The following is a 14,299-nucleotide window of genomic DNA, read 5'->3' on the forward strand; positions in this document are numbered from 1 at the left end:
ACAAGACTGTGGACTAAGTACTGGAAAATGTCATTAGAAGAGGTAAGTACTTGGTTTTTATCAGTGTGTATGTGATGGATTTTTATCTGAACTGTAGATCTCAGAGTCCATGTACCAAAAAAAACCAACAGAATGCTCTCATCCAGAATCTCCACAAAAGTCTGGTCACTGAAGTCTACCAACGAGAAAGGTAGAACAATATTTAAAAAGCATTTGACTGTCTTAAGTGCTTTTAGTACAATTAATTATTTGCAACTACAATAGATTGTGCACAAATGTGACAGGTATTTCACTCATCAATATTCTACTAACAAGATTGAAGTTCGTGCTCTGCAAACCTGAAAGACCAATCTGAAGCATTAACTCTGTCTCTTTCTCTCTCTCTCCACAGGTGCTGCCAGATCTGCTGTGTTTCTCCAGCAATCTATTTTTCTTCTGGCCCAGTTAATCCATTTCTAGTTAGTGATGCTGCTTGAAAGAACACTGACAATGAGGACTTCTTATTCTTTGAATAATTACTGTTTGAAATCTGCAATGTCTACCAAAATAGGCAATCCTCATCCAAATGATATCTTCGGCCACTCTGTCATCTCAGCATTACAATGGACTGACTTGTGTGTTTCATTTTTACAGTACAGTAGAGCTTAAAACACAATTATGATGAAAGGAAAAGGCATCAGTGGATCAAACAGAATTAAGCTTGTACATTATATAGAATAATTTCAACATTGGCATGGATATGGCACACTGTCAATTTATGAAATTCTTGAATCTAATTACAGGTGTTGTGAATCATCATCTAGGTCCATGTACCACTATGATTAAACTGCCATTAAACATCACCTGTGCTTGTAAAATCCATTTTTTAAATTAACAGTGAAGTTTGCACGTTCGCTTTGTGTCTGCGTGGCTTTCCTCCAGGTGCTCCAGTTTCCTCCTACAGTCCAGAGGTGTGCAGGTTAGGTGCATTGGCCATGCTGAAATTGCCCCATAGTTCCCAGGGATGCGCAGTCTAGTTGGATTAGCCATGATGAATCCAGAGTTACAAGATTGGGATGTGTGCACGTGTGTGTGAGAGAGGGAGAGGGAGGAGGAGGAGGAGGAGAGGGCGATGCTCCGCAGAGAGTCAGTGCAGACGTGATGGACCAAATGGCCTCTTTCTGCACCGTAGGGATTCTATGTCATCAGGTAAACTGATGCAGAAGTGTGATGGAGGGAGTGCCCAGAACACCATCTTTCAAGTGAGGTGTTAAGTGGAAGTTCATCACGTGTATGTAGAAAATCTCTCAGCTTGCTTTTTGGGGAGAGCAGCCGTTCTCAAAAGTATCTGGAAAGCGTCATCCAAATTCGCTGACAGGATGAGGGAGTTGTTGCTTGAACCAGCATTTGTTGTCCACCCATTGTTGAGATGAACCACTGCGGTCAATTTGGTGTAGATATTCCCACAATACCATTAGGGACGGAATTCCGGGATTTTGAACCAGAGACTCTTCAATCAATAGTTAAAAGCTCTGGAAGAGGTTTTTCCTTTTTTTTGCTGTTTGTGGGATTTGTTATGTGCTTTTCCAGTCCCATACACTTCCAAAAGTAATCTGCTGGTTTTGAAGCAGAGAGTGACAATTTAAGGATCATACAAACATAATGTAAATGTAATTTATTTTACCAACTGAAATGAATATTACTTGAAAATACTTACTGTTCTACTTTGTCTTACAGAACTTGGGAAACATATTACCATTCCTTCACTGCTGCTGGGTCAAAATCCTGAAATTCCTTCCCTAATGGCATTGTGGGTCAACCCAGTGGACAAGAACAGTAGCGGTTCAAGGCAGCAGCTCACCACCACCTTTTCTGGGGTGACTAGGGATGGGCAAGAAATGCTGAACTGGCTGTGGACAACCACATGCCCACACATGCGTTTAAAAACTCCTATAGAGAGTAGCAATAAAAAGACGACATGTTTCTTTTGCTTATGCACTGGCTGTACCTTTATTGTTACCTCATTCACTAAACAGTTCAGTGGTGCAGGTTACCATACACAGTTAGTTATCTGCATTACACGTCTATGCTATACAGCAAATGGATTATAATTAGTACAAATAAATGAAATATTTACATTAAGTCTTTATACCTTAAGCTTGGTTCAACACATATTTACAAAATAAAAATTATGAATGTGTAGCCACCCTGACAAAATATAATAAATAATGTACAGTGTTGATACACTCCTTTGAAGAGCCTGGTGTTGATAGGAAGCACTATAAATGATTCCCAACTAAAACAATGTTTAAACTACAATGGATTGTGGTTGACCAGCCACAGACAAAATTAAAATTAGAAAAACGCAGGTAGGTTCCTGATTACCAGCACATTCAGTAAATCTACGAACAGCAGCTATGGTATCTTTCCCTTCCATGGCACTCATTGTTCGAGGGAGACGGTATAACTCAATTTATGTACAAGTTCTTTGTACAATCAAACTTACAAAATAATTCAATCCCAGCATAAAATTATGTGACATGGTGCAGATTTGACCATTTGTTTTATCATTTTCAAATTCTCATGCAAAATGCTCTAAGAACGATCAGAATACAATACTAATTTGCAGCCTTGATAATTCTGAGAAACAAAATCCAGTTGTTCAAATGTTGCACCCTTACTGTGAACTCTTTACCTTCTTTAAAGAGGTGTACAGTCTCTCTCAAATAAAAGAGGCCCTATGTTTCATATCTCAATGTGCAGTATTGGCGTAAGGACTCTTAGCAAAGAAAAAAAGCTATACAATGACCCACAGCAATTTCCAATGTTTTCCTTAGAATTACTTCTTAAAAAGGTGTGCAATTTACTGCAAACAATTTGTACAAAATAAATAGTGCATTTATCATGCACTAGCTAAAAAGCGAGAAATGAGAGGGGGCCCTTGGCAGAATCTTTGCTTTGATGATGTACGTTGAACAAGGGAACAGATTACTGGCCTTTGTGGAAACTCACTGTGTCAGAGTTAGGAAAATGGCATTAATAAAATGCACGTGCTTACATTTACCAGACTTCAACACAACAATAAAGCAAAAGAACTCTCACAATGCCTGTTCTGCGTTAGACTTCGGCAGGTGAACGGATATTGACACATCCACCTCGATTTGCTTTCACATATGAAAGGCCAAGTATTTTTGTTAAATATGCTCTGTCACTTTGTGGAGGTGCTAGTGTTGGGCTGGGGTGGACAAGGTCAGAAATCACACAACATCAGGTTATTTGAAATCTCAAACTTTCAGAGCCTCAGTCAGGATTGAGGCTCCTAAAGCTTGTGTTTTCAAATAAACCTGTTTGGACTATAACCTGGTATTGTGTGATTTCTGATGACGCTCTGTCTCAACAGTGTCCTTTATTTGACAAATCTGATTTAGTGATGGGTTGATAAATTTGGCAACCCAGGTAATTTTTTGAAAGTTAATGGGCAAAAAAAAGTTTACAAAAATTTGAACATAATTTCTCCTAATTGTAGAGACATCCAACTCACGAGACAGAACTAATTAGGTTTTTGTTTGATTTTATACGTTAAGATTTGTTTCAGCCTCCTGAAAAGGCTTTGAGATTTTAGAAAATGATAGATTTTACTTCTTCTATATTTTCAGACTTAAAATGAATGAATTCAGTCATCGGATTACAATTTATGTTTTAAATGAAACAATTATTCAATTAGTCCTTATCCTCAACAGTTCATGGCGTTCTGAAGAAGAGATCTGTCTAACATTAGTTTGGGATTTAAAGGTATACAGTGCTTACATTGAGAAGTAGCTGGAAACATTAGTTAAAAGTGCAAGATGTGTGAACTTGGTATCCACCGTGGAAAGTAAAGACATTGAGCTTACTTCCACAGCATTCTTCATTCATAACTTCATCTAAGAACATGTGACTATTCAGACTATCCGGTAGCCAGTTTAAATACACTGCAATGATTTCAAAATATCTGGTGGATAAAATGACTAGATATTAAAGCATTAGCTGACTAATATAAAGCATATTCAATCCAATCAAACAAATACTTTTCATATTATCCATGCTCTAGAGGTTGCCTGGCCTCTAGCATGATGGATCCCATTATGTGCTCTGCAAGTTGGCTGACTTCAGGCACATACACAGTGGTTCCACCAAGCATACTTTTTTAACCTGACTTATTGCAAAACAACATACAGCCTTTAGCAATGAAAGTGAATGTATCTTAAAACTTCACTACAATTAACAATAATAAATAATGGTAGGTTCTTCAGATGTTGGAAGTCACATACTGACTCAGGAAAAACTGCCAGTTTTTAATTTAGCTTCAGCTTTCATACTTTAGAAATTTAGTAACAAAACTGATCCAAAGCTTGAATATAGTTTAATCCCATTCACATGACAAAATATAACCAAATTTGGTTTTAGGAAAAGTACTATATTATATAGTCCATTAACAATAAATAATCTGTAGTGTGATTGCCTACATTATGCATGCCAGATGCCTGTAATCTAAAATATGGACTCTTAACACTACGAACTTATACATTTAATCAGTCCTGGGTACTTCCACTATCATGTCAGTGCAGGCCATGATCTGTAGGTTTGCTAGCCCCAGTCAAACCTCCATTCTTTAAAATGTCTTTCTCTTAAGCTAACATTTTTAAAAATGCACAGAAGAATAAAATGTATTAATCATAAACAGTTTTATCCAGAAGAATATATGCATTTGAGCAGTGTGGTTTGTTATTTGATTTCCTAGGTTTGTGGTTATATCCAATTCCATTCAATCCATATTACAAAAGCACAAGATGAAACACAAGTTTTTAGACTCAAATTAGAAAAACCTCATGTACAAATAGCATGCATTTACTTTAAAATCTGCAGCACATTTCAATGTTCCTTTCAAAAGCACTTGGATCCTTTTGTACAAATTTAATTTTGAAACAAATATCTGGTGAGGACAGAACAAATGAAGTCATGAATTTAGGGAATAGAGTGTTTACAAAAGATAGAAACTCTGATTTCTGCTGTTTAGTGTGACTTCAGTTGTTCAAAGCAAAGATTAGATTTTTCCCCTCTCATTTCACAGCACAATTCCTTCAGCGATAAAACAAAAAACTGTAAACAGTACACTAATCAAATATTACCAGAGAAATTCTCACTTTTGATGTGCCAAGGCAGCTTACATTCTGGTAACTCCTGTTGTAAACAATTCAAGCATCGATATATTTCTCTATCCTATTATGTTATTAATATCCCATGTCTCACCACTTCACACATAAGCACTGATTAGCACATAAAGTAGGTTAAAGTTTCCTGGTAACCATTCAGTGGACAAACTGCAAGAATATCCAGTAGATAACCTCCATTAGGATCCCTTTTGATCAAGCTCTACTTCTGCAGATCATGGTCAACAGTTATGGATAAGAAAAAAGTGCATATATACTGTAAAAATAAATCTGTAGCAATGCTAAGTTGCCTGTGCTGGTTTGCTAAATGTGATATAATTACTACTGCATGTGACCATGCAAGGTCTGTGTGCATTGTACGATTATACTCCATTTTTGTTCAGTATTAGTGGAAAAGTGTTTTCATGACACACATTAGAATGCAGCTACAATGCATTAGAAGTACATGTTTCCTCTGCAGCAACATGTAAACAACTAGAAGGGAAAAGCCCTATAATGAACAATGGTCTTTGGAGATGCCCAGGGAAGCCTATATTATCCCGTTGGGCCAAATGGAACAGATCAAGGATAACACTATTGACTGTTTTCCCTATAACCCAAATCTGGCAAAATGCTATGTGATTGCCAATCATGTCCTAAATGTGTTAACTTTTTTCTAATAAATAGTTTGCATGTCATCAAGTTCCACTGTGTTTTCCCTCCACAGAATCTAATCAACCTACAGTTATACAAATTTGTGTAATTTATTTTGGCTATCGGTTGACATCTTCAACTCAAAACTACTGAGAAATACTGACATGCAATTGTCTGTAAACAGGGCTGCAGTCAGCCTGTGTTATATACCTTGTGTGGTGGAAGGGACAAAGCATTTGGCAAAGGATGTTTTAGCAGTCATCCTTTTAGGGATGCATTGGTGACAGTTGAGATACAAAACGGATTGCAAAAACTGAAAATCATTCAGAGGAATAACAAGGAATGAAATCCTAGTCCCTTCTGCCAAATTTACACTTGGCTAATAGTTGAGGCTGAAATACACTAGACATGATCTCATGATGAGATGTTGAGGGGACTGCCTCAACATCTGTACCTTAAATGCTGCAGTAAATTCACTAGTACAGTCACAAGTGTGAATACTGATCCACAAACTTTAACAGAGTCTTATTAATCTTTTGCTACTTTCTAAATTGCACCTTGTTTTGAAATTGCAACTTTAGCTGCAGATTATCTGGTGGTTAGAGGCCAGCAATTAAAAAGTGTCAGCAAATGCCTGATCGCAGCATAAAAGGATTAGTCGGCAAATTTATTTCTAATGCGAGTGGTCATATTCAAGAATACAGCATGGTGCAGGATTTGTAGAGTACTTCGAGCTCTCCATCTGCATAGCAGTGATGTAGAATTACTTGACCTTGAGTCAGTTTTCTGGGATACTGCTGCTGATTAATGATGATTCTACTGCAAGAAGGTACTTAGGCATCTTGCAAGCGAGGAACATGTGCATTGTCGGAAGTCTGGAAAGCAATTTGCAAATGTCTGCTATTAAATGCTTTTCACCAAGGTATGAAGGAACATCCTTGGGCAGAAGTATCCTTCTGGATACGCATGCACGCAGAAGACAGACAGATATAGGAAAAGAGATGGCCCAACCATTGCAGTGTGTGTTTACGACAACAAAGTCAGGCCGTTGCCTTTTTGCTACTAGTTAACCTACTACTTGAGTGGGTCAGCTTTCGAGATCGGCTAGTTTTCCTACTTAGTAGTAGGACTGCACTTCCTCAGAGTAGGGCTTCACCCTAACGTCACACTTAACAATCCAGCAAAGTTTGCAACTGCTGCGATCAAAAACGTTCCGTCTAAAACGGCCTGGCAGCCGTGACATTCCAGAATGCTGGAGATCACCACACGTGATATTCCAGAACATAGTGTATTCCTGAAGGTACCTAGCCTGTCACCTATCAGAGGAAGGGCGTGAACTACCCTTTTCCACCTTATCTTACAGCTACTGGGCCCAAGGACCAGTTGCAATTACCCCATGGTTTGCAAATTAAAGGCTACAGTTCGACTGGAAACACAGACAAGGACATCCTACAGACACGAGAAGAAAGCAGGAATGGAAAAAAAGTTGAGAATCGTGCACACACAGCTATTTTACAACATGCTACTACAAGACCTGGAATGGATGCAAAGAAACAGCAGTATTTTGGTAACTAGAAAAAAAAAGGTGCTTAGAGAGAGTGTTAAGCCATGTGTACATGAGAAATCGTCAAGAATCACAAACGGTTAAGAGCAACTCCTCTATGGTGGTAAGGCAAGTCAGAATTGTTACTTCATTTCTTGCCTTCAGTGATAGATATTCGTTTACATCATTTGTTGCCTTGAACGTCTCCTAGCAAGTTTTGACCTACAGAAAGCAAAAACAAAATGTGAAAAACAAGGCATGAATTTGTGAAAACATCAATCATTATAAAAATATGATGTAGTTATAAACCAGCCAGTGTACCACAGGAGCAATAAACAAATATCACGACAAGCCAAAAAAATTCTTCCATGGATTAGGAGTATCACTGACAACTTCAACACTTGTTTCCCATTCCTTATTGGCCTTGAACTGAGAAACTCAGTCAGTCACAGTCTCAGCACTGCTGAGAGTCTGGACTCACATGTATGCCAGATAGTGTAAGGACATCAGATTTCCTTCCCTAAAAGGCCATTTGTGAACTTGATGGTTGTTTACAACAATCAGTAACAGCTTCACGATCACCATCGCAGAGCTCAGCTTTATACCGATTTTAAATTCCACCAGCGCTAGCTGGGCTCTCCGGATGCCTAGCCTAGCAACATTGCCACCTGCTCCTCAAATAAAGATTCATCAATAAGGAGTACAAAATTCAGCATTGCTGAAAACAAACAAACAGACTTTCATCTTGCACTCTTCAGGTCAGTGACAAGAATGCCAAATTTCAAAGAAAGCAACAGTTCATACCATATGGGAGCAGAGTGCTGATTATTTGGCAAGTGGACAATGATTGGTCGAAATGTCACCATGTCAAACGCACCAGGAATCTAACCTGGAAGCTTTTGTTTAATTCAAAACAGGTCTAAGGCCTGCACAGATCCTTGATCCTGTAGATAACAGGCCCCTACTAATGAATATGTGCATTTAAGGAGAAAGGAGGAGGTTTGGAGAGATTTCCAAAGCAGTGTTTGGAAATCTGACAGCATGCAATTATCCAAAAAAAATGACATGGCTGAAAGAAATAATTGAAAAGTACTGCATTGGAATTTTTAAATCTCTCTTTAATCACAAAGTAGATCAAACCAGGTTTATATTTTTGGTGACATGTACAAGAATACTTTTCCTGTGGCAATGTGACATTATCAACTTCAGCATCATGGCTCTCATGTCACACGCAGTGTAGAACGGAGAGAGAATTCAGAACTCTTACGTTATAATATTTTGGCAAAATTATTTTAATTTAACCTACAGAGCATAAAACAATACAGTGCAGAACAGGCCTTCGGCCCTCAATATTGCACCGAAAATTTTTCCAATCAACCTGTCCAGCATGGTTATTACACACCTTTGGAGTAGGTGGGATTGAGCTCGGCCTTCCCAGTCCAGGGGTGGAGACTCTACCACTGCGCCACAAGATTACCAAGTGACAGCAAAACAGCTGGCTATCAATTTCACCTGATTATACTATATCCCAAGTATCATTTACCAATTAAATTGAAAATGTATTCACTTGATTTGCTTTCAATGATAGGATAGAGAAACCGGATATTTAGGGTAAGATTAAGAACGAGGGCAAGTTTTACTGAAATATAAATAAATTGTTTACCTGATTGAACCTGCCAACAGTGGATTGAAAGCATACAACCAATCATACATATCTTTGTCATTGCTTGCTTGCAGAAGTATTCCACGATGTTTTGTGCACACTGCAAATGTGTTTGATGTCTGCACAACACAAAAACAAAAAGGGTATTTACTGGGAATCTTGAAGCCAAAGTTTGTAGCTCTTTTAACTTTTAACCATGGCAGAAGATTACTACAACCCAACCACCATGTAATAGTTAATATTGTGTTTTCTATCAGTTTTGGTCATTTATACTTCACTGCAGAACATACTTAACTTTTACCAAGGTATAATCCCACAGGCAAGGGTTGCCTTCAGCTATGGGCCTTGATGGTGTAGCAGAGGATTAGAGTCTGGCAGGATAACAAGCTGACACTACACTGATCTGACATCCATCCAAATGCACTTCCCAGCATGTGTCATTGGGTAGCAATCTGGATGTGGCCTTCCTGGGCCACAGACTGTTGATACTATCGCCAAGATCACCTTGCTCGGAACACGGATCATTCCCTATCTGTATGCCCTTGTTACATTTTTACACCTGTCTTTACAAACTGCAGCTTGGTGGAAGTTGTTTTAGTTGAAACATCTCGCATAGCTGTAGGATCTAAACACTAATTATTGTTGTGAAGTGAGATTATGGAAGAAGAAACGGCACATGAGGAGCTCTAGATTACCAGAGTACAGGAGCAGGGTGCCCCAGAAATCTAGCAGCCAGCATTCTCTCAGAATTAATTATGAACTCGTGGTGAAGGTTTACGGGAATGATTCCTGGGATGATAGCACTGACGTATCGAGTGAGACAGGATTGGTTGGGACCGCATTCACTGGCGTTTAGAAGAATGAGGGGCGATCTCAGGAACCTATGAAGTTCTAACAAGACTAGACAGGGTAAATGCAGGAAGGATGTTCCTGCTGACTGGGGAGTCCTCAACCAGGGGTCACAGTTTAAGGATATGGGGTAGACCGTTTAGGACTGATGTGTAGAAACTTCTTCACCCAGAGAGTGGGGAGCCTGTGGAATTCTCCGCCACAGAGCGTGGTTCAGGCCAAAATATTTAATATTCTCAGGGGAGGTAGATATAATTCTTAGGGCTAAAAAGATCAAAGGGTACAGGGAGAAAGGGGAAACAGGGGACTGAGTTGGATGATCAGCTGTGATTGTATTGAATGGTGGAGAAGGCTCGAAGGGCCTACTCCTGCACCTATTCTCTATGTTCCTGTATTCAATCCTGGGTGTGGTTCGTGGATCTTAGCGATTTGGGCCACCCGATAATGGATGGGAAACATTATGCTGTAACAAGTGCCTTGTTCTTTGCTGGTGAAAACATATGCAAGCAATATAACAACCTTTAGCATAGTCTGCTGATCCTCGCTGTATTCCACCTGGGCCGTGGACAGATTCAGAATGCCTCTTTCCACGGGGTCCTTATCACTGTTGTAGATAAACACATATGGACGGCGGATTGCAACGTAATGCTTCACCCAAGAATTAGACTGCGGTTCCATGAAATGCAGATACCCTTTCTTCGACACCACAGGACTTCAGCATATGTAAAGAATCATACACAAAAAGGTCACATGCAACTGGTGTAACATTTACAGAGTGCTTGTAACTTGGAGCAAATAAATTGGAGAATCTCGCCAGAAGCTTTTACCCAGTCCTGATCTCCTCAATGTTAGGAAGCAGGTTTAAAAATTCATTCTTCCCCGCTTTGGCAAGGTACGAAGTTTCAACTCGAGAAACTATGGGGAAGCCATCAAATTCCACGCACGGACTTGAGGATCTCGAGTTGGCCTCTGGAGTCCTGAAATATGAACACAGTCTCTGGTTACATAGAAGCAAGAAATAAAAATAGAAAATGGAGGAATTCAGCAGATCATGCAACATTCTGTGGAGAGAGAAACATGTGTTTGACAGGAGTCTTCCTCAGAACTCCATGGAAGCAAGGCCTGAAATACTCAATTAAAGATGCCCCCATGGCATTGTGGAGCTTAAATGTTCCATGTTGAGGGGAAACAGAGTTTGAAATAGATATACAAGAACGGAAGTTCTTCACAAGTGGTGAATCAACAAAATCAGCATTGACCAGGATCAGAATCATCGGTGCTTCATTACCTCTCAGATCTTCACTATTGAAGATTTCATTAAGAATAATAAGTTAGAATAGATTACACAAAGTAATTTAGGGATCCAAGTTGTGTTGAGAAATGGTCCAATTAGGTTTGACATCTTTGTGTTACCAGGCCCTGGAACACTGACATCTCCAAGCTGATGAGGCCTAATTCATGAATGTTTAGGATGATTTGGATTGGCAGACAGCTCACCCAAAGATGGGCTTTGCATCTAGGCAGAAAGGAGTCAAAAAGACAGAGGTTGAGGAACCGAGGATAGAAAAGGCAATTCTGTAACTTATTAGAAACAACAGGGTATAGTGAATGGGCTGAGCTTTTGAACTGTAATGTGACCAAGGTGCTCCCTTCTTTGAATATCGGCCAAACCTCCAAAGTAGCAAACTGCATTTACAGTGATATTGGAAGTGGTTTACAGAGAGAGAGGAGAAAAGGGAAAACCCAGTAGGAACTTGGGAAGAGATACTGGGAACTTATTCCAGTTCCCTCTCCCCATCCCCCTCTCTGAAGAAGGGTCTAGGCCCGAAACGTCAGCTTTTGTGCTCCTGAGATGCTGCTTGGCCTGCTGTGTTCATCCAGCCTCACATTTTATTATCTAGGAACTTGGGAAGTTGGTTTCAGTTCTTTCACCAATGGCTTCAAGGATTCTCAAACTAACTTTAATACTGTCAACCCAATTCTGTGCAATGAAAGGGACGCATTTTAAAATTGCTTATATGACGTGACGCAGCAGCCAAATGTAAAGGCTGACAGTGGGAAAGTGCACACGGGTGGGGGAGGCAATCTTTTAAATTTGAGATTAACGCATACTCCTGCAGGGTTTTCTTTTCTGTGCTCTCTTTTCTCCCTCTCTTTGCAGTATCATTCAAACAGTTCAACAAGATGAAAACTGTTCTTTTTTTCACTCAGTATCCTTAAAAGTTGATTAGCATAAAAAATCCTCAATTGCAGACTTACTTCTGATCCACTGAGTTACAGCGGGAGTCTGAAAGTGACGGGCAGGTGGAAGAAGGAGTGAGCGTGGTACTGCTAAAACTGGACACAGAAGCATCACGGCCAATCGGAGAGTTCACATCTGAAAGCTGAAACATGGGAGTATTTAGAAATCCACGTCTGACTTTACCAAAACAAGAACAAACTCATCTTAATTCACCTTGAAACAATGTAAGATGTTAAAGTAAAGTAGTGTTCTGTGTGGTGTAATCACAGTGCACAGCTATTTCAGAGGACTTACAATTTCAAGAGTTGATGGGTTATTTTAAAATAATCTCAAATTATTAGGATTGGTTTGCTGAATGACAAATTTATAATTGTCAAAACAATAGCCGCTTTCTCCTAAATTGCCAAAGAATACTCTTTGAAAATAAGATCACATCTGCAAAGCGATATTCCCTAACAACAGATATACAAAGAAGCTTGACACCGAAAGCATCAATAGAAAGGACTTTTGAATGCATTTTCCAATGCGTTACAATACAACACAAGCAAGGCCTTTTCCAAATGAGATAGTCTATTTAAGAGCACAATATATCAATTTTAAGTGCTCAATATTAAAAAGACAATCTATCCAGACCTGATGGTTAATGTTTGGGCAGTTTTTGGAAGGAAACAAATTGTATATTACTTTAGATAAGATTAATATAAAAAAAGTCTTTATGGATTTGATACAAGTCCATCAGAATATTGTAGCACAAAGCAGAAATCTTGAAACTTGTATTCGTCCCCAAAAGGTAAAGTCACCCTAGTTTCACCAGACCATTGGGGTCGGCTCTCATTACAGAGACACAAATGGTTTATCCTGAGGGTCACCACACCTGAGGCAAGAGGAGAAATTGAGAAGAACAGCCCTTCATGGTAACCTTAGCCAGGGTGGGATCTGAGCTCATGCTGTGGATCACTCTGCATTGCAAACAGCTGTCCAGGCCCTTAACACAACCCTCTCTGTACAACAGGTCTGTTCAGCAAGATTGCTGTCTGATATCAGAAAGTGGGAGCTGTTTTACCTTTTTCTTTAATCTTACCTGTTAAATTATTGCTATTTCTTTGTCCTTTATGAAATACACTTTTGGCAATTTCAGCATAGTTTTTCTTTCAAACACTGGCCAAGTCTTTTGCAATTAGTTAGGGTGCCCTTCAAATGGGCAAGCTTTTGCACGAGAACTTCGCATTAATGCTTGAAAGCCTACAATGTACAATAACCTCCTGTGATTACTCAGAATCAAAAGAATCCTTACAGGGTGGAAGCAGGCCATTTGGCCCATCGAGTCCACACCAATCCTCTGAAGAGCATCCCACCCAGACCCAACCTCATTCCCCTATCCGGTAACCCTGCATTTCCAATGGTTAACCCACCTAGCCTTCACATTCCTGCACATTATGAGCAAATTAGCATGGCCAATCCGCCCTAACCTGGACATCTTTGGACTGTGGGAGGAAACCCAAAGAGACACAGGGAGAACGTGCAAACACCACACAGACACAGTCACCAGACGGTGGAATCAAACTTTGGTCCCCGGTGCTGTGAAGTGGCAGTGCTAACCACGCTGCCCCATTTCAGATGTACATAACTTGTGGTCTACTAAAAATCAACATAAACTGGTCTGTAGCATCTTCAGGGTGTCTGTTGTATTAAAACGGTTCTTTGTGAAGAACGTTTATATTTACCTTGCTGTCACTGATGCTGCTGCAGACTGGATTGAATTCTTTATTAAAGGTATGCATTAGAAGTCGTAAGCACTGAAAGAAAAAGATTATTGCACATTAAGGACATGAAGACCAGGCAAGAAACAGATCAGACAGGCCAACAAACAGGAAGCCCGTTTGACAAAAACGCTAATGTACGAGAAATATTTGATTTAGATTGCTAATTTAGCTTCTCCAAATTTGCACTGGGGATAAAGCAACAGCTATAGAGGTGACTTCAGTTGAAATGGTATTCACTTTCAGAAAAACTTTATCCTGCAGACCAGCTAGATTGAATAAACCCACAATTGTTGTTTCTAGGGAACGAAACTGGGAGAATTGGCAAACAAGCTCAAGAAGAAATGAAAAGGATATTGTGATGTAAGACAAAGGAACTGGGCACAGAATTTGAAGAGGAAAGTTTTGCAGGGCTACAAG

At 39.5% G+C, this 14,299-nt stretch overlaps 1 protein-coding gene across 25 annotated transcripts in view; it reads right to left on the bottom strand.

The window, feature by feature from the left end:
• Positions 1-1,960: 1,960 nt before the first annotated feature.
• The window catches only part of kif1b (kinesin family member 1B), a 215,086-nt gene continuing 202,747 nt past the window's right edge, over positions 1,961-14,299 (bottom strand). For 24 of the 25 annotated variants that reach the window (XM_048561058.2, XM_048561044.2, XM_048561066.2 and 21 more), the window contains 6 exons: positions 13,844-13,915; positions 12,137-12,261; positions 10,705-10,854; positions 10,397-10,589; positions 9,029-9,147; positions 1,961-7,587 (listed from right to left, as the gene is read on the bottom strand). In XM_048561058.2, coding sequence (XP_048417015.1) covers positions 7,545-7,587; positions 9,029-9,147; positions 10,397-10,589; positions 10,705-10,854; positions 12,137-12,261; positions 13,844-13,915 — 702 coding nt within the window. In that variant the 3' untranslated portion in view covers positions 1,961-7,544. Of the gene's footprint in view, positions 7,588-9,024; positions 9,148-10,396; positions 10,590-10,704; positions 10,855-12,136; positions 12,262-13,843; positions 13,916-14,299 lie in introns of those variants that run through there. The other variant, XM_048561061.2, reaches the window with a different exon arrangement.

Source organism: Stegostoma tigrinum, chromosome 28 (genome assembly GCF_030684315.1).
Source record: "Stegostoma tigrinum isolate sSteTig4 chromosome 28, sSteTig4.hap1, whole genome shotgun sequence".
NCBI lineage: Eukaryota > Metazoa > Chordata > Chondrichthyes > Orectolobiformes > Stegostomatidae > Stegostoma > Stegostoma tigrinum.